Source organism: Rana temporaria, chromosome 8 (genome assembly GCF_905171775.1).
Source record: "Rana temporaria chromosome 8, aRanTem1.1, whole genome shotgun sequence".
Taxonomy (NCBI): domain Eukaryota; kingdom Metazoa; phylum Chordata; class Amphibia; order Anura; family Ranidae; genus Rana; species Rana temporaria.
In genome coordinates, this window is record NC_053496.1 from 49,475,488 (window position 1) to 49,502,065 (window position 26,578).

The 26,578-nt window shown below is 43.2% G+C and overlaps 1 protein-coding gene across 3 annotated transcripts in view; it reads left to right on the plus strand.

The window, feature by feature from the left end:
- LOC120946917 (ovostatin-like) overlaps positions 1 to 26,578 on the plus strand; it is a 136,150-nt gene that overhangs the window by 105,415 nt on the left and 4,157 nt on the right. For 2 of the 3 annotated variants that reach the window (XM_040361741.1, XM_040361739.1), the window contains exons 29-37: positions 178 to 258; positions 4,049 to 4,211; positions 4,337 to 4,554; positions 7,883 to 8,098; positions 11,151 to 11,278; positions 15,950 to 16,040; positions 20,123 to 20,182; positions 24,437 to 24,536; positions 25,353 to 25,404. In XM_040361741.1, coding sequence (XP_040217675.1) covers positions 178 to 258; positions 4,049 to 4,211; positions 4,337 to 4,554; positions 7,883 to 8,098; positions 11,151 to 11,278; positions 15,950 to 16,040; positions 20,123 to 20,182; positions 24,437 to 24,536; positions 25,353 to 25,399 — 1,104 coding nt within the window. In that variant the 3' untranslated portion in view covers positions 25,400 to 25,404. Of the gene's footprint in view, positions 1 to 177; positions 259 to 4,048; positions 4,212 to 4,336; positions 4,555 to 7,882; positions 8,099 to 11,150; positions 11,279 to 15,949; positions 16,041 to 20,122; positions 20,183 to 24,436; positions 24,537 to 25,352; positions 25,418 to 26,578 lie in introns of all 3 variants that reach the window. The other variant, XM_040361740.1, reaches the window with a different exon arrangement.

Sequence of the window (26,578 nt, forward strand, 5' to 3'; positions counted from 1 at the left end):
CACAATTTTTATGTATCTGTAAATGAAGATTTATTTATTTGTTTATTCACTATAGTGATATGTAATTTGCACTTATGTTTTTCTAGAGTTTTTAATTTAAAGAGTGATTGCTATAAGCTTTGTAATATATATGTTTATATTGGATGAAGTATTTAAACGTTTGTATTTCTTTCACAGGAGAATGTTAATGCCACCATCCAGTACAATGCCCTGGCGGCATCTATACTACAGGAAATTTCTCTAAAATATAGTGTTGCAGTAAGTACATCATTTGCTGTCATATACTAGAAACAGAAATTAGAGAATTCCAAGTTTTGCCCACAACTATAAGAAAGAGAGATAATGGTGACACCCACTAGGGGACAAAAATGTAAATTGAAGCGCCACGCCTCTGCTCAAGGTCCAGATATGACTTCATTCCAGTAAAAGTCAGGGGAACCATCCAAAGAGTATCCAAAGCATTTTGGGGGTTCAAAAGCTCTCATTTCATTATGACGTGAGATTAAAAAGGACTAGAAGTGAACTAGAAACTTTTAATGATATTTCTTCCAGTGTGATTACAAGCACATGAAATCATGATTTGATAGATATCAAACACGATATAGATCTTATGCATATTCTCCTTAGCAGTTGTAATATGACCAATTAGACTGCTGCACAATATAGCATGGTCATGTTCTGTATGAAAATCATTGCTATTCTTTTCTAGACATGTGTGGTTCGTTACGTTCTGAATAAATATTCAGACAAATTTTTCGTTATTCGGAGATTCAGATATGTTGACAAATGCTCTTCGAGCGACATGTTTCCCCATTCGGCATCTTCAGGAGCCGTAAAGCATTATATATATATATTGTCACAACATCAATATTCAAATTTTGATTTAACACCCCTCACATGGAGTTTGTGGGGCCTGCGGGATCTTCACTGGGACCCTACCCATGATCCTGGGATGATTGTTGTCCTGTTGCTGGGGTTTTTTGTTTGCTCATGGAATAGGCTATCACTTTGTGAACTTTTCACGTTTGCTTCCTGGAAAGATCTTTGGCTTCCTAATTGAAACCCCTCTCGAGGTTGTTCTATCAGTTTATTGAATATAAGGATACCATTGGGATTACCCTAAGTTTATGGAAAGATCCTCTTGGTCTCCATTTGTTCTCCCATGGCCTACTAGTACTGGTGGGGCCAGTTCCCTTTAACCACTTACGGACCGCCTGCCGTCGTTATACGTCGGTACTTTGAAGAGAGATATCGTTGTTATGGCAGCAGCTAGCTGCAATAACCCCCAGTACCCTCTTCTTCGTCGGGCGGTCCGCTTTCAGATAAAAGTGATCTCTGCGGTGGATTCACCACAAGATCCCTTTTATCGACGAGACATTTTTTTTGTGTAAATATGAGATGTGAGAATTTATTGACCCCAGATCTCTTATTTAGCAGGTCCTGTCATGCTTTTTTTATATTACAAGGGATGTTTACATTTCTTGTAATAGGAATAAAAGTGACACTTTTTTTTTTTTTTTTTAAGAACAGTGTAAAAATAAAAGTTAAAATAAATAAGAAAAAAAGTAATATTTTTAAACACGCCCTTTCTTGCCACGATCGTTAGAGTGAAAGCAATAATTTTGATCCTAGACATCTATAACTAAAAATATTCTACAGGTTGCATGTTTTGAAATGTCGCCTATGAAAATTTGTAAGGGTAAAAATGTGTCGCCATTCCACGAGCGGGTGCAATTTTGAAGTGTGACATGTTGGGTATCAATTTACTCGGTGTGACATTATCTTTCACAATATAAAAAAAATGGGCTAACTTTACTGTTGTCTTATTTTTTTTTTATTAAAAAAAAAAGAAATCCCCCAAAAAGTGTGCTTGTAAGACCGCTGAGCAAATACAATGTGACAGAAAGTATTGCAACGACCGCCATCTTATTTTCTAGGGTGTTAGGAGAGAGAGAGAGAGAGAGAGAATATTTGGGGGTTCTAAGTAATTTTCTAGCAACATTTTTTATTTTGAACTTGTAACCACCAAATCTCAGAAAGAGGCTTGGTCCTTAAGTTGTTAAGCATGAATCTTAGTGACTCCTTGTGACAGCTGTTCAATCAACCTTTGAATATTGGATGTTGACAATATATATATAATGCTTTATGGCTCCCGAAGAAGCCGACCGGCAAAACATATTGAGCGAAGAGCATTTGTCAACAACATAAGAATTTGTATTCAATATTCCTTGCTTGTTTTTAATATTCATTTGTATTTACATATTTGTAATGCTGACGTACATAATGTTACCAAAAGTATTGGGACGTCTGCCTTTACACGCACATAAACTTAAATGGGATACCCGGTCGTAGTCTGTAGGGTTCAGTATTGAGTTGGCCCACCCTTTGCAGCTATAACAGCTTCCACTCTTCTGGGAAGACTGTCCACAAGGTTTTGGAGTGTGTCTATGGGAATGTTTGACAAATCTTCCAGAAGCGCATTTTTGAGGTCAGGCACTGATGTGGAGGAGAAGGTCTGGGTTGCAGTCTTCGCTCTAATTCATCCCAAAGGTGTTCTATCGGGTTGAGGTCAGGACTCCTGCATTCAGGATTCCTCCACCCCAAACTTGCTCATTCATGTACAGTATTTATGGACCTTGCTTTGTGCACTGGTGCGCAGTCATGGTGGAACAGGAAGGGGCCATCTCCAAACTGTTCCCACAAAGTTGTCCAAAATGTCTTGGTATGCTGACACCTTAAAGTGGAGGTTCACCCAAAAAATCTATTTTTTACATTAGATTGGGCCTAATTACGGGAAGCAGATTTGGGTGTTTTGTTTAAAATCAATGCAGTACTTACCGTTTTACAGATAGATGTTCTCCACCGCTTCCGGGCTGCGGGACTGGGCGTTCCTATTTGATTGACAGCCTTCCGACCATCGCATACAGCGCATCACCAGTTTCCGAAAGTAGCCGAACGTCGGTGCGCAGGCGCCGTATTGAGCCGCACCGACGTTCGGCAACTCGTGACGCGCTGTATGCGACCATCGGAAGGCTGTCAATCAAATAGGAACGCCCAGTCCCGAAGACCATACCCGGAAGCGGCGGAGAACATCTATCTGTAAAACGGTAAGTACTGCATTGATTTTAAACAAAACACCCGATTCTGCTTCCCGTAATTAGGCCCAATCTAATGTTAAAAAAAAATTTCGGGTGAACTCCCGCTTTAAGAGTTCCCTTCTCTGGAACTAAGGGATCAAGTGTATAATGCTTTCCAGCTCCTGAAGAAGCCACCTGGCGAAACATCTCAAGTGAAGAGCATTTTTCAACAACCTAAGAATTTGTATTTGATATTCCTTGCTTGTTTTTAAAGGGTCACTAAAGGAATTTTTTTTTTAGCTAAATAGCTTCCTTTACCTTACTGCAGTACTGGTTTCATGTCCTCATTGTTCGTTTTTGCTTTGAAGTAGCTGTAATTCTGCTGTGATCTCCACACTTCCTGTTTCCTTATAACCATGGTACTGGGAGATTTTCACGGTGGTCTAAGCTGTCATTACTGTGTGTCTAAAACTCCTCAGAACCAATCAGATTCATTTTAAAAACCAAACACTGCCCTGGATTTGTTTGTTTTTGTTCTGTGAGTCTTCCCGACTTACCTCTCACCCGGAACTTCATGTATGTACCTTTAAAACCGAAAGTGAAACTAGAGGCACATTATATGATAGATTAAATTCAATTTTTAATCATTTTTAAAAGGAATCAGTTAACTTTTATGTCTCTATACCCAATAAACAGTCATTTCAGCAAAAACTTTTTTTTCCTTTAGTGACCCTTTAATGTTCATTTGTAGTTACATATTTTTAATGTAGAAGTATAATAAACAAACATTTTTATGATTGGTGTGTTATGGCACCTTAAAGTCCCCATATTGCTGTTTCAAAACATGTTCTATTCTGGGATGCAGGTCTCTTTGATCTCCAGTGTTGAGTGGTATATTAATTATTGTTGCACTACATAGAAGATAAACTATGTGAACTGATTACATTGTAATGTGCTGCTTTCTTGTCTAGGGACCGCTGTTAGACGGTGTAAAAAGGTGTCTTAATAATGCAGATTTTACAAGCCAGAATACTTTGACCCAATCTTACATGTTAATTGCTGCGGCTGCAGTTGAAGACTGGGACATGTGGCAGACCTACTATGATGCCCTGGATTCCAAGTCCACCAGCAATGGTAATATTTATGGTTTAAATCTAAAAGCAAGCCATAGATTATGCCATTTTCTTTCCTTCAACCCCCGGGTCATCTCTCCTCATGTTCCTTGCATAATAATTGAACCTTATTTCTCTCATCTCTAGGTGACACACTTTATTGGAGGAATGACAACGAAGCAAAGTTAGTATTATATCAGTATTTCCCAACATCGAGTGATGGAGACGTCTTGATCACATCAAGCATACTGATAGGCATGACGAAACACCCAAACCCCAGTCAAGATCTTTTAAACAAAATGGGCAGTGCAGCAAAATGGCTGTCTGGTCGAATGACCCGATATGGAGGTTTTTACGCTTCACAGGTAATAAAGATATCAGATTTACTATATAATTGTGGCCAACAGTTTACAATGGTTGTCACAGCACATTAAAGCCTTCTTTGAATGTAAGGTATTACATTCACATCACGTAAACAAAAAATAAGAAGATTATTCCTCATTCTGCGCCAGTGGGCAGAGCCATGCCAATGAATCCTGTATGACCCATCAGCCAGATGTACATCCAGATCTGCTAGTGAATAGTGTCTAGAGTCATTTATTAGGCTATCTCTGCACCATATACCAGTGATCTGCATCTGGCTGATGGCTCAGTTACAACAACTGTCAGAGCCTGTTCACACTGGGGCGACTTGGGATCCGACTTGAAGTCGCCTCTCGCTGTCGAGAAAAACAATGCAAGTGAATGGGAGCGGTGTTAATACACACGACTCGAGTCGCTCCGACTTCAAAAGAAGTTTCTGTACTACTTCAATCCGACTTGTAGGCGATTTGTACCCATTGATTTCAATGGAAGTCGCCTCCAAGTCTGATCCAAGTCTGATCCAAGTCTTAACTGAATCGACTTTCCAGGAAGATAACATACATTTCTCAGGCAAACCTCTCCCTCCCCCTCCCTCCCCTAGAGCATATTGTTGTTTGATTGGCCACTGGAAAGTCTCCTGTCCTGGAGACGACTTCAAGTCGTGTTGTAAATCGCCCCAGATCGCCCTGTGGTTCATGCTCAAGTCGTGTCGGAGTCGCCTCTGAAAGTCGCGCTGGAAGTCGTGTCGCCCTAGTGTGAACCAACTCTCACTGTGTTATTTTCTTTCTGTGAATAAAGAAAAAGTATACAATGTATCCTTCTTGTTCCTTGCAGAAAGAATTTGTAAAAAAAATAATAAAGAAAAAATTAAATAAAGAAAAATACCTAGATCAATGTTTGATCTAGGTCAGTGCCAGGGTTATGCCGCGTCCTTTTTTTCATCGGAAATTCCGATCGTGTGTGGGCTCCATCAAACTTTTTTCCGTCGGTGTTTAGAAATAGAATTTTTTTTTCCGATGGAAAAAAAACGATAGGAATTTCCTATCGTCTGTGTGCAACTCCGAAAAAACCCACGCATGCTCAGAATCAAGTCGACGCATGCTCGGAAGCATTGAACTTCATTTTTCTCAGCTCGTTGTAGTGTTTTACGTCACCGCGTTTTGGATGGTCGGAATTTGGTCTGGCAGTGTGTATGCAAGACAGCTTGAACGGAATTCCGACAAAAAATTCCATTGGATTTTAGGCCATTGGAAATTCCGATCGTGTGTACGGGGCATAAGTTTTCAGTTCAAGGTCAGGGCCAAAAGTCAATGTCAGCGTCAGTATATTTTGAAAAGGAATTTTTATTTTAATTAGCATCAGTGTCAGTTAGGGTCAGTGGGGTAGATTCAAGTAGGGGAGCGCACTACTACGGCGGCGCAGCGTACCGTTTTTACGCTACGCCTCCGTAAATTACTTGAGCTACGCTTCGTTCACGAAGCATTTGCTCCGTAATTTGCGGAGGCGTTTCGTAAAAGTGGCCGGCGTAAGCGCGCGTAATTTAAATGATCCCGTAGGGGGCGTGGATCATTTAAATTAGGCGCGTCCCCGCGCCGAACGTACTGAGCATGCTCCGTCGGGAAAATTTCCCGACGTGCATTGCGGTAAATGACGTCGCAAGGACGTCATTTGCTTCGACGTTTACGTAAATGGCGTCCAGCGCCATTCACGATTCACTTACGCAAACAACGTAAATTTCGAAAATCGTGACGCGGGAACGACGTGTAAACTTACCATTGGCTGCGCCTCCTAATAGCAGGAGCAGCCTTATGCAGAAAGCGACGAACGCAAACGATGTAAAACTCGAACGCCGGGCGCGCGTACGTTTGTGAATCGGCGTGAGTATGCAATTTGCATACTCTACGCTGACCACTACAAGAACGCCACCTAGCGGCCAGCGTAAGAATGCAGCCTAAGATACAACGGCATAAGAGCCTTATGCCAGTCATATCTTAGGCTACAGTCGGCGTATCGAGCTTTCCGAATACAAAAAGTCGATACGCCGGCGCTACTTAGCAATTACGCTGCGTATCTATGGATACGCAGGCGTAATTGCTTGCTGAATCCACCCCAGCGTGTTTTTAAGTAGGACAAAAAAAAAAGGCAAAAACAAAACACACCTTATTGCTTCTGGGCTGTACTACGGTTACAAACAGCAAATAACATAGGCATGTGTGGTATCATTGCAATCATCAGGAGCAGGATCATTTATTTTGGGCTGTTCTTTGGTATTAGGTTATGGTAGTAACAAGAAATATACAGCTTTTTACTATTTTTGATAATAAAAAAATAATCAAGAGTTATCTATAACTATTTACCACCCTATCTATTTACTAGCTATTTACTACAAACGAAAGCCCAATTTGTCCTGAAAAAAAATAAGGTATAATCCACCTGGATGCACAAAGTAGTTGTGATGATATTTATGTACAGTTTTACAAATACATGTCAGAATTGCAAAATTCAGATTAGGCATTTAGATTTGTTTGTTTTTTTGGAATGTGGCCAAACGCATGTAAATACACCAGAACGCACATCGCCCTAAAGGTAAAGTGGAGTTCCACCCATAAATATAACATTGCATCAGTAGTTTTAAAAAAAATGTCATTAGTCCTTTACGAAAATTTTTTTTTTTTAGATGCCTTCAAAATGTTGTTGCTAGGCAGAATAGTTAATCTTCCCACTTCCTGCACCTAGGTGCTTAATGCTTCCTAACCTACACCGCACAGACTCCTGGGAATGTAGTGGGTGTAACTTTCCAGGAGTCTGTGCACTCCCCAGTCTCAAAGAATCATGTGACTTGGACAGCACAGGTGCTGAAACCTGATCTGACACTGCTTGTGCAGCACTGAGCATGTGCGAGATCTGCAAGGCTGAAATCCAGGAAGTCATACAGTCTGGCTTCATGATGCCCACACTTAAGATGGTCTCAGTCCATTTCTATTGTATAAAGTGTCTAACAGACCTTAGTTTACAGACTAACTTTACTAGAATACATTAAGCTTGTGTATTACAGGGGTATTTATATTTAAAAAGTGAAATTGTGGCCGGAACTCCGCTTTAAGATTTTTCGAGTGTAAAAAAATGCACTAGAACGTTTTGAAAATGCATAATTTTTTTTTTATAAATATGTATGCAAAAGCACATCAATCACATAGATATTTTGGTGTGAACCAACTCTTAGTGAAAGTAAGAAAAAAATTAAATAAAATTGTCCCCTGAACTATTACATTTTTTTACATTACATTTTTTTTTTTAAATCTTTTCATGCATTTCTTTTCTTTCTGACAGCTTACATCATCGGCAACTGAAGCTCTGACACTCTTTGGACGAAAAATTAATAGCAACGAGACCAATGTTGTGGTTTCTTTACGTCAAAATGACACAGAGGTTTTCAATGTGGCGATTAACAAACAAAATAGATTTCTAATCCGGAGTCAAGAAATCTCTTTCCCTTTTGCGAATTATAAATTCATCGTCACCGGAACAGGCAGCCCTTTTGTTCAGGTAAGATAGGCAGCATCACAAAAGAGAACCTCTCTAGGAAAAGTGTTCCTTAAAATGTACGAGAAATAATCCTCACCGGTACAACTGACTGGCTTTATTTATAAATGCAACTTCAATTTTAAAAATGCATTGATCACCCCAACGCATGGTTTAAGGCAAAAGCATCCATGGACCATCCATGTAGCAACTACACTGTGCAGAAATTATTAGGCAAGTGAGTATTTTGACCAAATCATAATTTGTATGCATATTGTCCAACTTCAAGCTGTATAAACTTGAATGCTTATTGGATTTAAGCATATAAGTTGATATGTATTTGTGTAATTAGGGAGGGTGGGGCCTAAGAGACCATTACCCTATATCAAGGTGTGCATAATTATTAGGCATCTTCTTTTCTTCAGACAAAATTAGCCCCAAAACATTTTTTTTACGGACTCTGAAAAGTCAAAAATAAGTATTTTAGAGAGATGCATCACTCTTGAAATTGCTAAGATATTGGGGGGTGATCACGCAAATTAACTGCCAAAGATTTGAGAAGAAAAAACACCCCCTTGCATTTCTACTCACGCCATCAAAAATGACATTGACATAGGAGCCCTGGTGATTGTAAGGGGTCCCAGATACTGTAGCAGATCACTTAGACTCTACAGACCCAGATCAATGTCCAGCTTAACAGTGTCAGTACCTTTAAGTCAACCCGGCAAAACGGTAAGCACGTTTCCAAACGTCAGTGTGTCCTCCAAGTGAATCACCAGGCCCTTCTGAAAGACCAACCCTCTTCCTGGCTCTCTTCAGCAAGGGACCTCCTCTGGTCTCTTCTTGGCATAGCTTCCTCCAGACCAGGCAGGACAGCTTTAGGACCACTTCAGCACATGTTAGGCCCCAAACCAGGCTATTGGGCCTAACAGCTGAGCTCCAACCAGCAGCATCTCCCCAAGTCTCAGCCCAGGGGACGAGATTGAGCATATGGTCTGTCCTAAACATGTATCTCTTTCCCCAGCATGCACCAGTGCCCTAAATATGCTACTGGATTGGCTGAAGGAAATATAAATATTCATAACATACAGTAGTTTTGTTTGTGAAATCTGCTACCATGACCAGTGCTACCAGTGACACCTACTGGCGACAGTGAGAAATCACAAGCCAACTTAACCGGTTAACGCCCGCCGCATGTACATATACGTCCACAGAATGGCACGTACAGGCATATGGGCGTACATGTACGTCCCCGCCTTTCCGCGGGTCGGGGGTGCGATCGGGACCCCCCCGGTACATGCGGCGGTCGGTAACTCGCGGGGAGCGATCCGGGACGAGGGCGCGGCTATTCGTTTCTAGCCGCCCCCTCGCGATCGCTCCCCGGAGCTGAAGAACGGGGAGAGCCGTGTGTAAACACGGCTTCCCTGTGCTTCACTGTGGCGGCTGCATCGATCGAGTGATCCCTTTTATAGGGAGACTCGATCGATGACGTCAGACCTACAGCCACACCCCCCTACAGTTGTAAACACACACTAGGTGAACCCTAACTCCTTCAGCGCCCCCTGTGGTTAACTCCCAAACTGCAACTGTCATTTGCACAATAAACAATGCAATTTAAATGCATTTTTTGCTGTGAAAATGACAATGGTCCCAAAAATGTGTCAAAATTGTCCGAAGTGTCCGCCATAATGTCGCAGTCACGAGAAAAATCGCTGATCGCCGCCATTAGTAGTAAAAAAAAAAAATAATAAAACTATCCCCTATTTTGTAAACGCTATAAATTTTGCGCAAACCAATCGATAAACGCATGATATATGTTTTTGGGGGATATTTATTACAGCAAAAAGTAAAAAATATTGCATTATTTTCAAAATTGTCGCTCTATTTTTGTTTATAGCGCAAAAAATAAAAACTACAGAGGTGATCAAATACCACCAAAATAAAGCTCTATTTGTGGGGAAAAAAGGACGCCAATTTTTTTTGGGAGCTACGTCGCACGACCGCGCGATTGTCAGTTAAAGCGACGCAGTGCCGAATTGCAAAACCTGGCCTGGGCATTTAGCTGCCTAAAGGTCCGGGGCTTAAGTGGTTAAAGGGTCACTAAAGGAAAAACATTTTTTTTTTTAAATAACAAACATGTTATACTTACCTCCACTGTGTAGTTCGTTTTGCACAGAGTGCCCTTGATCCATGTCTTCTGGGGTCTTTCGGCGGCTGTCTCTGGTCCTCCCCGCAATTAGTCACCACAGTCATGCGAGAGCTCGCATGGTGGTCACTAATTGCGGGTGCGCTACCGTGATATAACCAGCGGCCATAGCCGCTCACTGTATCACTCGGCCCCGCCCCTCGGCGTGCCGCGTCACTGGATGTGATTGACAGCAGCGCCAGCCAATGGCTGCGCTGCTCTTAATCCATCCGCTCTAGCCAATCAGCGGCCAGGCTGAGCGGCGAAGAGGATATCGGGACCGCGCGGGACTTTCGACACGGGTCAGGTAAGTATAACGGGGGCTCGGGGGGGGGGGGGGGGGCAGCAACATCCGATGTTTTTTCACCTTAATGCATAAATTGCATTAAGGTGAAAAAACATTTTCCTTTACAACTCCTTTAAGCTTTGGGAAAAAACAGGTGAGAAACTATACAATCAGTTAGAGATGGCATCAGCCCAGCCAAAAACGGCATTGACATAGTAGCCCCTGTTTAGGAAAAGGGGTCTACACTATATGATATGCGGGTGTGTGCGGGTCCCCGAACTCACCCTGTGTGTCTTCGAAGACTCAGATCCACGTGTCATGCAGGGACACAGCAGCTGTATCTGTACAGTCCCATGTCCCAATAGACTCCAATGGGATGCACAGGTGCCAGTAGAAGACAGACGGGGTAGCTAATTGCCTCATGTTAATGTTTTTTTTTTCTCTCTTACTACTTCTTTATCTATCTTTCTTTCTCTCTCACTCTCTCATTTATTCCCTTCTCTCTCCTTCTTTGTCTCTCTCTACTTTATCTCTCCCCCTTTTTTTTATCTTTCACTTACGCTTTCTCTCACATTCTCATTTTCTCTTGGTCTTTCCCTTTTCAGCTTTCGACTACCTACAACACAAAGATTGCTAAAGGAGAAGATTCTGCTTTTGAAATGACAGCCCAGGCAACAGCATTGGATTGCTTCAGTGGGGTAGCAAGAAAACTCGATGTTACAGTTTCTATCAGGTACCTCTGTGAACAAACTTAGACAATGCGTTTTGGGGCCTCCTCGATTCCCCTTTATCAGGGGACATAGCCGATGACCAATCCGAGTACCGGCTCGCTTCTGGTACCATGTGACCGCCATCACAAATCACAGCAGGTCACATGACAGTTGTACACAATAGATGGCCTCCTTTCAAGCCATCCAATGTGTACAAATTGTGTTGCTAGCTGTGATTTGTCAATTCAATCACATGGTACTGACAAGGCTAATCATAACCTATCTGTTCCATGTAATTAGCTTTGACCAATTCCAACTAATCACAACAACACAGACTGAAATAATCAGTTTCATTCAGTAAAATGCTTGCTTATAGCAATGTAATACATTGCTATTAGCAAACATAATGTGTAAAAAATCCATTACATTGTTACTATGGCAACATTATATTGCTCTGGTCACAGTGTGTCGTAATCGCATAAAAAAAACGTAAAAATGAAAAAACAAAATAAAAAAATATATAATTTCCTTTTTTTTTTTTCTTACTGACACCAGTGTCCCTGACCACCGCCACACCAGTTATATGATGACACTGTACTGAATTGGTGACAGTATGTAAAAATAAATATTTCTTAATTTTCCATAAAGTTATGACAACAAATTACAACTTAAAAAAACCTGCCATGCCTCTTACCAAATACCTTGGACTGTCTACTTTCCAAAAAGGGGTCATTTGGGGGGTATTTTTACTGTCCTGGTGTTTTTGGGCCTCAAGAAATGAGACTTGTTGTCAGTACATAAGGATTGATCAATTTTCAGGTATACAGTATAGGATAGTTTGCGGACTCTATAACTTTTCTATATACCAAATAATATACACTGATTTTGGGTTATTTTCACTGAATACATTTGGGCTAAATTTATAAAGAAACTTTATTTGCAAAATTTAATATCATAAATCAAAATCATATTTCAAAATGTTCAGTTATTTTTCATTTAGCAAAAAAATGACAACCTAGTCGTGATTAAATACCACCAAAAGAAAGCTCCATTTGTGTGACCAAAATCTAAAAATGTTGTTAGAATACTGAAAATTGGCCTGGGCAGCAGAGGGTAAAAGTATCCGCACCATAAGGCCTGCCAGACCCCACTCCTCATGATCAGCCTAACTTATAGAAGTCTTTCTAATCTTCCATGTTAGTAACTCTTTTTCAATAGTAGCTCTTCTTCATTTTTATTGCAGGTAGAGCTGCGCTATTCTAGCCAAAACGAGAATAACAATTTTTTTGCTTAGAATAAAGATCACGATTCTCGTGGCGTAAAATCTTTCACATTATACAAAAAAATTTGGGCTAACTTTACTGGTTATTTTTTTTTTTTTTAATTCATTAAAGTCATTTTTTCTTTTAAAAAAATTGCATTTGAAAGACCGCTGCGCAAATACGGTGTGACATCAAATATTGCAACAACCGCCATTTTATTCTCTAGGGTCTTTTAAAAAAAAAATATATATAATGTTTGGGGGTTCTAAGTAATTTTCTAGAAAAAAAAAAAATGATTTGAACTTGAAACCAACAAATGTCAGAAAAAGGTTTAGGCCCGGATTCACAGAGAGCGGGAGCACATTACGCCGCCGTAGCGCAAACCAATGTACGCAACGCCGACGCAGCGCAGAGAGGCAAGCATGAATTTCAGGAAGCCAGTGCTCCCCACGCTGCGTCGGCGTGGCGTAGGTTTCGAAGGCGCAGGCCGGCGTAGGTGGAAGTGGGCTTGACCCATGCAAACCCATGAAAATGAGGCCTGACCCCATGCAAATGATGGTCCGAGCGCCAGACAAGTACGTTTAACGAACTGCGCATGCGTCGTGCCGTGGGCGCATCCCCCTGCGCATGCTCACAACCACGTCGGAACAACTGCCTAAGATACGCCGGATCACTGCCTACGCCATGAACGTATCCTACACCCAGCCAGACTCACGTCCAACGTAAACTACGTAAAATACGCCGGTGATCTGACGTGCTGGTTCCATGTATCATGGAAGTTCCAGCGCATGCGCGAACTGATGCGCTGAGCTGGTTCCAGCCATCGGGAAAGTTCCGTCAAGCACTGCGCAGGTGCAAACTTGCTGACGGAAATCCCCGAACGGCGGCCGGCATCCAGGGCGACGTGGACTTAGAGGAAAGTGGCCAGTCGGCCTCACGTCCTCGCTGTGCTCGGACGGCTCGCTTCGCTCGCTCGGCCTCCTGGCTCTTTTTTTAACATCCTCCAATCCACGGGGATGTTAAAGAATGAGCCTGGATGCCGGGCGAGGTTCGGAGATTTCCGTCGGGAAGTTTGCGCCTGCGCAGTGAGTGGAGGAACTTCCCCCATAGGGGAACATTGAGGACAAGTCACCGGCTTGTATTCCTTGGTGCAGATCTTTGCATGTCTGCTGCTGGGTTACACCTCCTTTATGGGGCTTAACTTTACGCCGGACGTACAACTTACGCGCACCTCTCGTAGCCTGTGTCGGGCGCACGTACGTTCGTGAATCGCCGTATTTTCCTCATTTGCATATTTGAATGGCTGATCAATGGGAGCGCCACCATGCGTCCAGCCTAAATATGCGCCCACTCTACGCCGGCATAGGCAAGTTACGTTGGCGGGATGAAGCCTATTTTTAGGCGTATCTTAGTTTGTGGGTCCGGCGCACAGATACGACAGCGCATATTTGCACTTACGCGGCGTATCTTGAGATACGTCGGCGCAAGTGCTTTGTGAATCCTGGCCTTAGTGTTTATGTGGTTAAACTTTCCTCATTTACACACCAAGTCTATTCCTTTGATGTAAAAGACACATTTTTACAATGTTTAGACGTAGGCCCCTTTCACACTGGGGCGGTTTGTAGGTGCTATTGCACTAAAAATAGCGCCTGCAAACCAACCCTAAACAGCGGATGCTGTTTCTCCAGTGTGAAAGCCTGAGGGCTTTCACACTGGAGCGGTGCGCTAGCAGGACAGCTCCAAAAGTCCTGCTGGCAGCATCTTTGGAGCGGTGCGTTTACCACTTCTCCACTGCTCATTCCCATTGAAATCAATGGAAAACCGCGGCTATACCCCTGGCAATGTGCCTCTGTAGATTCCAACGGTATAGTGCCGCTAAAAATAGCGGCGCTGTACCGCCACCGCACCTCCCGCCCCAGTGTGAAAGGGGCCTTGATTTCCATTGATAAAGAATGTTCTGATACTTGGCAGACTGCCCGGATTTTAAGGCTGTAGCTTCAGCAGAGCAGAGAGAATTCTCTGCATAGAAAGATCGGGAAATACTTTGTCAAGATCGTAACAGGGAAAAAATTGCGATCCTTGACGATTAATCGTGCAGCTCTAATTGCAGGTAAATAAGGGATTCTTAGCAGAGGCAATGTGCCGTCATTGAGTTGTTGACGAAGAAGGGGTGCAGGCTGTCCTACAGCCACAGAAAGCTTCAGAATATTTACAAAGATGACACTATTGACACGTGTCAATACATTGCTTTCGTCAATGGAGTCATCTCTGTAAACACTCTGTAACCTTCTGTGGGTATTGGACAGCCTGCACCCCTTTTTCATCAAGAACTCAATGATGGCATGCTACTTCTGCTTGGAATCCGTTATTTACCTGCAATGAAAAGAATAGACATTACTATAGAGGACTAGTTACTCAACCAACATACACTTTATTACCAAAAGTATTGGGACACCTGTCTTTACACACACACATGAACTTTAATGACATCCCAGTCTTAGTCCGTAGGGTTCAATATTGAGTTGGCCCACCCTTTGCAGCTATAACAGCTTCAACTCTTCTGGGAAGGCTGTCCACAAGGTTTAGGAGTGTGTCTATGGGAATGTTTGACCATTCTTCCAGAAGTGCATTTGTGAGGTCAGGCACTGATGTGGACGAGAAGGCCTCCCCTCTAATTCATCCTAAAGGTGTTCTATAGGGTTGAGGTCAGCGCAAGTCAAGTTCCTTCACCCCAAAACCGCTCATCCATTTCTTTACGGACCTTGCTTTGTGCACTGGTCCAAATCATTTGGTGGAGGGGGGATTATGGTGCGGGGTTGTTTTTCAGGGGTTGCACCTTAGTTCTAGTGAAGAGAACTCTTAAACGTCAGGATACCAAGACAATATCCTGCTCCCAAATTTGTAACAATAGTTTGGGGATGGCCCCTTCCTGTTCCAACATGACTGCGCACCAGTGCACAAAGCAAGGTCTAAAAAAACATGGATGAGCAGGTTTGGGATTGAGAAACCTGTCTGGCCTGCACAGAGTCCTGACCTCAACCCTATAGAACACCTTTGGGATGAATTAGGGTGGAGAATGCGAGCCAGGCCTTCTCGACCACATCAGTGCCTGACATCACAAATGCTCTTCTGGAAGAATGGTTAAATATTCCCATAGACACACTCCTAAACCTTGTGGACAGCCTTCCCAGTAGAGTTGAAGGTGTTATAGCTGCAAAGGGTGGGCCAACTCAATATTGAACCCTACGGACTAAGACTGGAATGCTATTAAAGTTCATGTGTGTGTGAAGGCAGGCGTCCCAATACTTTTGGTAATATAGTGTATGAAATTTGATTGACCCATGTCAGTTAGGCCCACCTTTGCATTACATTTGGTACAGCCCTTGTACATTTAATTTTCTATTCTTACAATGTGTAATTTTCCCATTTCAGATACACAGGAGATAGAGATGAGAGTGGCGATACTATTGTGTCTGTTGACATACTGACTGGATATAGGGCTGACTTCAGTTCAATAAGCCAGGTAAGTCTCACAATTTTTTGATTGAAAAGCATTGGTTGAAAAAAGCACATTTGATATACACTGACTAGATTAAGGGCCAGATTCAGGTAGGGCGGCTTAATTTTTTCCCCCGGCGTAGCGTAAAGACGATACGCTACGCCGGGTCAAAATAAAGCCGCCCTACCTGAGAGGCAAATGCTGTATTCACAAAGCACTTGCCTCCTAAGTTACGGCGGCGTAGCGTAAATGGGCCGGCCTAAGCGCGCCTAATTCAAATAAGGAACAGGGGGGCGTGTTTTATGTAAATGATTCGTGACCTGACTTGATTAACGGTTTTACAAACGGCGCATGCGCCGTCCGTGGACGTATTCCAGTGCGCATGCGTTGGATAGAATGCCTAAGATACGTCGAACACTGCCTAGGACGTGAACGTAACTTACGCACAGCCCTATTCGCGTACGACTTACGCAAACAACGTAAAAAGATCGGCTTGTTCCGACGTCCATACCTTGCATGGGCTGCGCCACCTAGGGAGCAGCTTTATCTTTACACCGGCGTATCTCTTACGTAAACGGCGTAACTAATTGCGACGAGCGCTAGTACGTTCGTGAATCGGCGTATCTTGCTCATTTGCATATTCGACGCGAAAAACAACGGAAGCGCCACCTAGAGGCCAGGGTAAATATGCACCCAAAGATACGACAGCGTAGGAGACTTACGCCGCTCGTATCTTAGCCTAATTTAAGCGTATCTGGTTTCCAGAATACGCTTAAATTTACAACGGCGTAGATTCAGAGTTACGACGGCGTATCTACTGATACGCCGGCGTAACTTTTTGTTAATCTAGCAATATATATTTGGGGGCCAGGTTAGCAGTTTAAATGGGTTGCAGGGGAATTTTGTGGAAAGTAACTGGCGTGCTTGAGGATCACGGTGTAATTTCACGGTGTATCACAAAAATAAGTAAATTAATTTGCCTGATGATTAGGAAGACCAAATGCAAGGCCTTCCATTCTGTCGAAAAGGGATTCTCAACCCTACATAGACTAAATATGCTCACTCCTGATCATTCACAAAGAATGGATTCATTACACATAGTGGGCCAGATTCACAGAAGAGATACGACGGCGTATCTCCTGATACGCCGTCGTATCTCTCTGTTACGGCCGTCCTAACTATGCGACTGATTCATAGAATCAGTTGCGCATAGCTAGCCCTAAGATCCGACAGGTGTAATTGAATTACACTGTCGGATCTTAAGGATGCAATTCTAGGCCGAGCGCTAGGTGGCGAGGCCATTGCGGTCGGCGTAGAATATGCAAATGACTAGTTACGGCGATCCACGAAGATCCGCGCATTCGTCGCAATCCCGTACGTCGTCGCTAGTCATTTTTACCCGTCGCAAAGTTACACCTGCTTTAACATGGCTTATCTTTAGATCAGCCATGTTAAAGTATGGCCGTCGTTCCCGCGTCGAATTTTGAATTATTATTTTTTGCGTAAGACGTCCGGGAATACGAAACGCCGTAACGCACATCGCATTTAAAAAAAAACGTTGGGGAGCCGTAATTTCGCGCAATGCACGTCAGGAAATTTCCTAACGGAGCATGCGCAGAACGTTCGGCGTGGGAACGCGCCTAATTTAAATGGTGCCCGCCCCATTTGAATTGGGCGGGCTTGCGCCGAGCGCATTTACGTTACACCGCCGCAAGTTTACAGGTAAGAGTTGTGAGAATCAGGCACTTACGCTGTAAACCTGCGGCGGTGTAACGTAAATCAGATACGTTAAGCTGCCGTGGAGCAACGTAATTGTATCTGAATCTGGCCCAGTGCTCTTAAAATTGCACTGAAAGTGCACTTGGAAGTGCAGTCGCTGTAAATCTGAGGGGTAGATCTTAAATGAGGGGAAGCTCTGCTGATTTTATTATCTAATCAAGTGCAGGCTAAAATGTTGTTTTTTATTTTCCTTGCATGTTCCCCTCGGATCTACAGTGACTGCAGTTCCAAGTGCACTTTCAGTGCAATTCCAAGTGAACTTTGCACTTGTAGTGCAAAGTGGATTTGCCTTTCATAAATTGTGTTCCCCACCAACTGTAGGATTTCACTCAGTATTCCCAGTAATTCAGACCAGACAATGCACTTAAAGGGGTTGTAAAGGTAAAAAAATGTTTTCCTAAATAGCTTCCTTTACCTTAGTGCAGTCCTCCTTCACTTACCTCATCCTTCCATTTTGCTTTTAAATGTCCTTATTTCTTCTGAGAAATCCTCACTTCCTGTTCTTCTGTCTGTAACTCCACACAGTAATAGGAGGCTTTCTTCCTGGTGTGGAGTGTCGTGCTCACCCCCTCCCTTGAGGGGGGATGGGGCGAGCAGGAGAGTCAGGACACCCACTAACACACAGCTCCTTTCTCTATCTGCAATGTAGAGAGCGTTCTGACTCTCCTGCTCGCCCCCTCCCCACCTCAAGGGAGGGGGCAAGCACGACACTCCACACCAGGGAGAAAGCCTCACATTACTGTGTGGAGTTACAGACAGAAGAACAGGAAGTGAGGATTTCTCAGAAGAAATAAGGACATTTAAAAGCAAATCGGAAGGATGAGGTAAGTGAAGGAGGACTGCACTAAGGTAAAGGAAGCTATTTAGGGGAATTTTTTTTTACCTTTACATCCACTTCAACCAACCACTCCATTTACTGAATAAAGTTGCCAAAACATACAAACTTTTTCAGACAGTTTAGAATAAGGTGACCAGATTTTTAAAATGAAATCTGGGGACATATTTTTTTTATTGGCAAATAGTAAACTATTTTATACACATTTTCCTCAAATTATATATGCAGTCAGTAGTGTAGCGAGGGTTGTCAGCGCCTGGGACAAGGCAATACATTTTGCATCCCCCGCCAGACTTTTAGCACTCCCTGAGTCCCTTCCAGTAGTACTGACCAACTTGGATTCCTACACTGACCTACCTGACCACAGCACTGACCTACCTGGTTCCTACACTGACCTACCTGATTCCTACACTGACCACAGCACTGACCTACCCGATTCCTACACTGACCTACCTGATTCCTACACTGACCACTACACAGACCTACCTGATTCTTACACTGACCACTACACTGACCTACCTTATCTCTACACTAACCTGCCTGATTCCTACACTGATCTCCCTGATCCATACACTGACCTACCTGATTCTTACACTGACCTACCTTATCCCTACACTAACCTGCCTGATTCCTACACTGATCTCCCTGATCCATACACTGACCTACCTGATTCTTACACTTATCTATGTGATTCCTAAACTGACTACTACACTGATCACTGCACAAAACTACCTGATTCCTGCACTGACCTACCTGATTCCTACACTGACCACTACACAGACCTACCTGATTCTTACACTGACCACTACACTGACCTACCTTATCCCTACACCAACCTGCCTGATTCCTACACTGATCTACCTGATCCATACACTGACCTACCTGATTCTTACACTGATCTACGTGATTCCTATACTGACTACTACACTGATCACTGCACTAAACTACCTGATTTCTGCACTGACCTACCTGATTCCTATACTGACCACTACACTGACCTACCCGATTCCTACACTGACCTACCTGATTCCTACACTGACCACTACACAGACCTACCTGATTCTTACACTGACCACTACACTGACCTACCTTATCCCTACACTAACCTGCCTGATTCCTACACTGATCTCCCTGATCCATACACTGACCTACCTGATTCTTACACTTATCTACGTGATTCCTAAACTGACTACTACACTGATCACTGCACAAAACTACCTGATTCCTGCACTGACCTACCTGATTCCTATACTGACCACTACACTGACCTACCTGACTTCCTCACACACACACACACGGGCCGCCCGCACCAGAGTGATCATGGGGGACAGGCTGGACTACAGGAGTAAAACGGTAAAGTATATAGTTTATTTTTTTAATGCTGTAATAGGGTAGGGGTATAGGGAAATGATTTACTAATAGATTTTAAAATATGTCAATACGAAGCAAAGGTGTGTCGCCATTACATCTTTTCCATTTCTTTTTTTCATAGATACCAAGCATCAAGGATTATAGAATGGATGGCAACAAAGTACACTTGTATTTAAGCTCAGTAAGTGAAAACCTCATTATTCTTGTAGAACTTTTTCTCCAATGTTGTCCTTTTATTAGAACTACTCCCATTCCTCTCTGCTGTTTGACATTTGGTAAAAGCCAACGATGACAGTTTGTGGGGAGGTGCAACGTGGTGACGCAGCAGTAACTCGGGTGTAGAGAACAGAACTTGTATTCATGAAGAATCTAGTAATTTACAACAAACCTGGTGGGAAGACACCCGACCGGGAACATTCAGGACAAGTAACAGCAATGTGTAGCAGAGCAGGTCTCAAATGTGCTGACAGCATCTCTCTTGAGGGACGGAATGTGGCCTGGTCAGTCCGGACCCAAATGGGGAGGTCTTCGGGTAGGATGGCGTGTCCCTATCCTTTCTCTACTCACCTGGAACCTCTCCTGCCACTAGTGACTGTCCTTGAGCCTAGGTTCACACTGCTGCGAATTCAAAATCGCAGTAAAATGTGCGATTTTACCGCGATTTCGCCGCAATTTTGCCGCGATTTCGGCCGCAATTTAATGTAAAGGAACTACTTTTTGAAATCGCAGATGCGGCGTCGCACTGATTAGGACAGTGCCATTGCCGACAATTGCCGCCGATTTGAGATGCGATTTGACATGTCAAATCGCATCTCAAATCGTTCCAAATCGTACCCAGTGTGAACCAGGGCTGAAAGATGAATGACCTGTCCTTACACAGTTCAATTGCAAAATGAAAGCCTGGGAGCCAGGGCCTTAAAACGTTAGTTACCCCACCACTTCATATTCCTGATATGTGCCTGCTGTACTATGTACGTGTGTGAGAAAGTATCCTGTTCTCGTTGTATTGCTTCCTTTATGTGAAATCCCTGGTGTTGCTTCTAGTCCACTTGCTTTCCTATTAGAAATTGATCACACTAAGCAGGAGAGCACATCGTGGTCAGTTCTCTAGCTATACTAGAAAAAATTGAGGAAGAAACTGCGCTAAAACATGCTAAGAGATATATTAATTGGAAAATATATATGTGATCCCAAAATAATTGAATAAATGAATAAATCTGTGAGGGTAAGAAAGCTGCAGACCTGCTGATAAACAAACAGTGTACAGAAATGGGAAAAATATAGGTTGCGCTAACTATAAACAATCTGCACCAAATATAAATAAAAATAGTGAATAATTGTCACTTGGTACAAATAAATGAGTAGAAATAAGTGAATACATGCAAAAATAAATGATATTATAGTCCAATGAACAAAACACTATGGGCCAGATCCACAAAAGGGATACGCTGGTGTATCTACTGATACGCCGTCGTATCCCTGTTTCTATCTATGCGACTGATTCACAGAATCAGTTACGCATAGATCAGTGTTTCTCAATTCCAGTCCTCAGGCCCCCCCAACAGGTCAGGTTTTCAGGATTTCCATTATTTTGCACAGGTGATTTGATCAGTTTCACTGCCTTAGTAATCACCACAGCCTTTTCATCTGAGGGAAATCCTGAAAACCTGACCTGTTGGGGGGGCCTGAGGACTGGAATTGAGAAACACTGCGCATAGATATTCCTAAGATCCGGCAGGTGTAATAGTTTTACACTGTCAGATCTTAGGATGCAGTACCTCGGCCGCCGCTGGGGGCATTTCTCGTCGAAATTCCGCGTCGGGTATGCAAATTAGCACTTACGGAGATCCACAAAGCGGTTTCCCTTCGTGAAGTCTCCGTAAGTTGTTAGTTTGCAAACGCAAAATTAGGGCTACTTTTACAAAGTGGAAAGTTAGTACACCATGTAAAAGTAGACCCTTCTTTCCCGCGACGCTGTCAAATTTTTTTTAAAATTTTTTTTTTCCCCGCCGCATCTCTTTTTTTTCCCGACGCAACTTTTTTTACCCGGCGCGATTCACAACACTCGGCGTAACGTAACTTCGCGCAAAGCACGTCGGGAAAGTAGCGTCGGGAGCATGCGCAGTACGTCCGGCGCGGGAGCGCGCCTAATTTAAATGGGACTCGCCCCATTAGATTGGGCACGCCTTGCGCCGGACAGATTTAAGTTACACAGCCGAAAATTTCTAGGTAAGTGCTTTGTGGATCGGGCACTTAGGTAGAAATTTTGCGGCGGTGTAACTTAAATAGGAAGATTTAAGTTAAGCCCACTGGCTGTGGATCTGGCCCAATGGGCCAGATTCAGAGAAGAGATACGACGGCGTATCTCCTGATACGCCGTCGTATCTCTGAGTTACAATTGTCGTATCTATGCGACTGATTCATAGAATCAGTTACGCATAGATAGCCCTAAGATCCGACAGGTGTAACTTGTGTTACACCGTCGGATCTTAGGCTGCAATTCTAGGCCGGCCGCTAGGTGGCGAGGCCATTGCGGTCGGCGTAGAATATGCAAATGACTAGTTACGGCGATTCACGAACGTCCGCGATGCCCGTCGATCTAAATTTACGTTGTTTCCGTAGCGATACGCGTCGTAAAGTTAAGGCTGCCTCCTAGGTGGTCTAAGCAATGTGAAGTATGGCCGTCGTTCCCGCGTCGAAATTTTAAATTTCACGTCGTTTGCGTAAGTCGTACGTGAATGGCGCTGGACGCCATTTACGTTAACGTCAAACCAATGACGTCCTTGCGACGTCATTTAGCGCAATGCACGTCCGGTAATTTGACGGACGGAGCATGCTCAGTACACTCGGCGCGGGAACGCGCCTAATTTAAATGGTGCCCGCCCCATTAGAATTAGGCGGGCTTGCGCCGAGCGGATTTACGTTACACCGCCGCAAGTTTACAGGTAAGTGCTTTGTGAATCAGGCACTTACGCTGTAAACCTGCGGCGGTGTAACGTAAATGGGATACATTACGCCACCGCTGCGCAACGTAATTCTTTCTGAATCTGGCCCTATATTGATACGTGAAACAAATAAGTGTTGTATGAACCAAAAAAAGTCCAGGGCATTAGGGCAGCAGCTGGCTCTTCTCTCCATTCATAGTGTAGATCTGTCCGCTCCTCCGCTCCTCTCCTCCAGGGGGGACACAGCGGGGGTGCACCATCCTCCTCACCGGCATGTTCTGGAGTGGGGGGCTCGGCATCGCTATGCCTGTGGGTGATCTGATCTGACCTATCATCATTCAGATTTGGCTGGAGGAGAGTGAGCCGCATCTGTTTCAATGCTGTCTTTGACCCTCTGTAATAGGGGGTCACTGAAATCCGGTAAGCAGGCACTTCTCTCGTGGTGGATTTTACCATACAACTTCTAAGCAATTACAGCATTTGGAAGAGACTGTTTTCACACGGGTGTTTCAAATTTTGAGTCTATTAAAATATTTTTATAGCATCGCCACTGGTGTTTTTTCTGGACTTTTTTTGGTTCATACAACACTTATTTGTTTCAATATAGTGTTTTGTTCATTGGACTATAATATCATTTATTTTTGCATTTATTCACTTATTTCTACTCATTTATTTGTACCAAGTGACAATTATTCACTATTTTTGTTTATATTTGGTGCAAATTGTTTATAATTAGCGCAACCTATATTTTTCCAGTTCTCTGGCTATGCTGGGATCAGCTCCCCTCCAATGATTAAACTTGTCCTAAACGCCCTCGCTGCACAGCCATTTACTGGGAAGCTTGGTGTACTGCTTATGCAGCTGAGAACAGAGGGAGGTAGATATGTTTGGCTGGGCTAGGAGGTGGTTCTGGGCCAAGGCTTGTATAACCTCAGGAGACTGAGCTTCAGCTTTTCTTAGATATGTTTGGCTGGGCTAGGAGGTGGTTCTGGGCCAAGGCTTGTATAACCTCAGGAGACTGAGCTTCAGCTTTTCTTAGATATGTTTGGCTGGGCTAGGAGGTGGTTCTGGGCCAAGGCTTGTATAACCTCAGGAGACTGAGCTTCAGCTTTTCTTAGATATGTTTGGCTGGGCTAGGAGGTGGTTCTGGGCCAAGGCTTGTATAACCTCAGGAGACTGAGCTTCAGCTTTTCTTTGTACAGTATGTTTAAAATGCACACATTTCATGTGAACCTGTACTTTGCCCATGTAGGGAAAGACATAAGGACCACTTTTAAGAAATAATGTCACCATGTCCAATTGTCCATGCAGATAACAGTGACCGTGTCTGCAAAGGGCCTTTCCCAACCTGCACATTGTTCTTTAAGGAAATTCATTTAATGATGTATCAGGCATGTTCATTTTCTCCTAGATTAGTCACATAAAGGTATTCAGTCTGACTGATGTATCTTTTTTTCCAAGTTACATATTGATATCTTTTTTTCTTATAGGTCAATGGCACAGCAACCGAGTTCACTTTGGCAACATATTTGCAGAACAGGGTCTCGATCTTCCAGACAGCCTCTGTTGTAGCACAAGAAATAGTAACAGGTAATGTCAGAGAATCCTAACTAATATACAGGCATCAAAATTGCATGGTGCAATACATGCATATACATACAAGCAGACTCAGTAAACCCATATAGGCTATGCCTATGTCATGGCAGAGTTCTGTTCATGAAAAAAACAGGGAGTTTTACTCTTGTCCCATCCGGTCCTAGTTTTCAATGGATGGGAACAAAGCAAGCTCCTGTATTGATACAGCCTGCATCCTTCTGCTGCTTCTCCCCGCCAGCCCCCTCCTCTCTACAGGCCGCTTGTTTCAAACTAAACCTCGGCTAGGGCAGGAGACGAAACAGAGAAAGGGCAGTTATAGTGGTTCAGGATGCTTAAATCTTGAAAAAAAAAAAAAAAAATTAAAATTAAAGCTACAGAACTAAATTTATTGATATACGTTAGAAACATGAAATAACTTTTTAACTCTTACGATTGCAAATACCAAAATGTAATCCAAAGACTCTGACTGGGAGAGGAAGGGGCAGGTAGGAGCCGATCAGGTTTGCTACAGTGCACATGTGCTTACACGGGTCATGCTGAAAGGAGGAAAGAGAATTGGGATGAGTTCATCTGTCTGCTGCTTCTTCACTGTCTAGTCACAGGCTGGGGGTGGGGAGTAGGGTTCAGCCATCTTTCGCCTGCTTAGCACTGGGTGGGTTTAGTTTTTGATGCATCAGACAGGTCTTATCTCCTATCTATCTGGACAGTACACCTGTCTGTCAATGGCAAACCCTCAATGTAATACTCCTTTGTCTTAGAACTTTAACCTGTCACCATTTCTCAAACTTTCTTTATTATTTCTGATTCTAGGGGAGACTGGAGGTGCAAGATATACGTATCCATGCAACAGCCTGTAAAATAGGTTTGTATTTTATGTATGTATGTATTTATTTATTTATTAATTTATTATATATAGCAGTTAAGGACGCAATAGATTTTTTTTTTTTTTTTATGAAGAGTAGGAGAGTCACCATTGGGTTCTCGATTCTTCTATCTGATTGAGTTCTTCATTAAAACAATCTGAAATAGAGGCACCTGCATTTATAAGCCATGCTATACTTCACCTGTAAAATTCTAGCCTGGCTCTACCCAGTCCTTCCTCTTGTCATGTGCTCTATATTGGTCTTTTAACATAATGGATGGCATCCTTAACCAATAAGGAGACTCATGGGGTAGAGGGGTGTGTGGCTTAGCTTGACCTTTATGTTTAAAGTCAAAATATGGAAATCGTTGTCTACATATTAATAGATCTACGTCATGGAGTTTTTTTTACATTTCTTCATCTTCTGTTCAGTCTGAATATCCCAGTCTGAGCCCCTTTTTGCCTGTAATACAGAATGATATTAGCGTCCTAAAATTCAATATTTAGACACCCTCTTTAAGTTGAAGTACAGTCAAAGCTCATTTGGCTGTACTTCTCCTGTGTATCACAGGAGTGCAGTTCGTTCTGCAGTCCTGTGACCCGTTTTCAGCAGACAGTGGGCTGAAGCCTGCAGTCAGCTGACGTCACAAAGCCGGTCCAGGCTCGGGCAAAATCGTGACCATATGGTTGGGATCCACCCAAATGCCTGGACCAGCACCTGGCTAAGCCTCTAAGCGAGTAACCAGCTCTCTGTTCAGAGAGCTCTGATAACCGAATGATCAGAAGTGTTTGATCGCTCGGTTCTAAGTCCTAGAGCCGGCGGGGGATAGATGCACATTTCCCCATGTCTTATCCCTTAAAGACAGAAATGTACCTGATGATCCATATCCACACGGTGTGCCGAAGGTCTCTTGCCTTCGGTTCCTGGCAGAGCCCCTTGGCACAACTGCGCACTGCAAGGGAATTACAGTGCAAAACAGCAATGCAAAACAGTTTCTTAATTTCCATAACAGCCCGTATTTGCATATGTGAGGGAATACCCAGATGTGCTGCAGGGCTCTGCCAGGACCCAAACCACAGAGGCACATCTAAACACATGCAGAAGAAGGGGCACAAACCTCGTTCTAGCCTAGGCCAAAAATACGGAAGTGCTTTGCAGCATAAAAAATCAAAT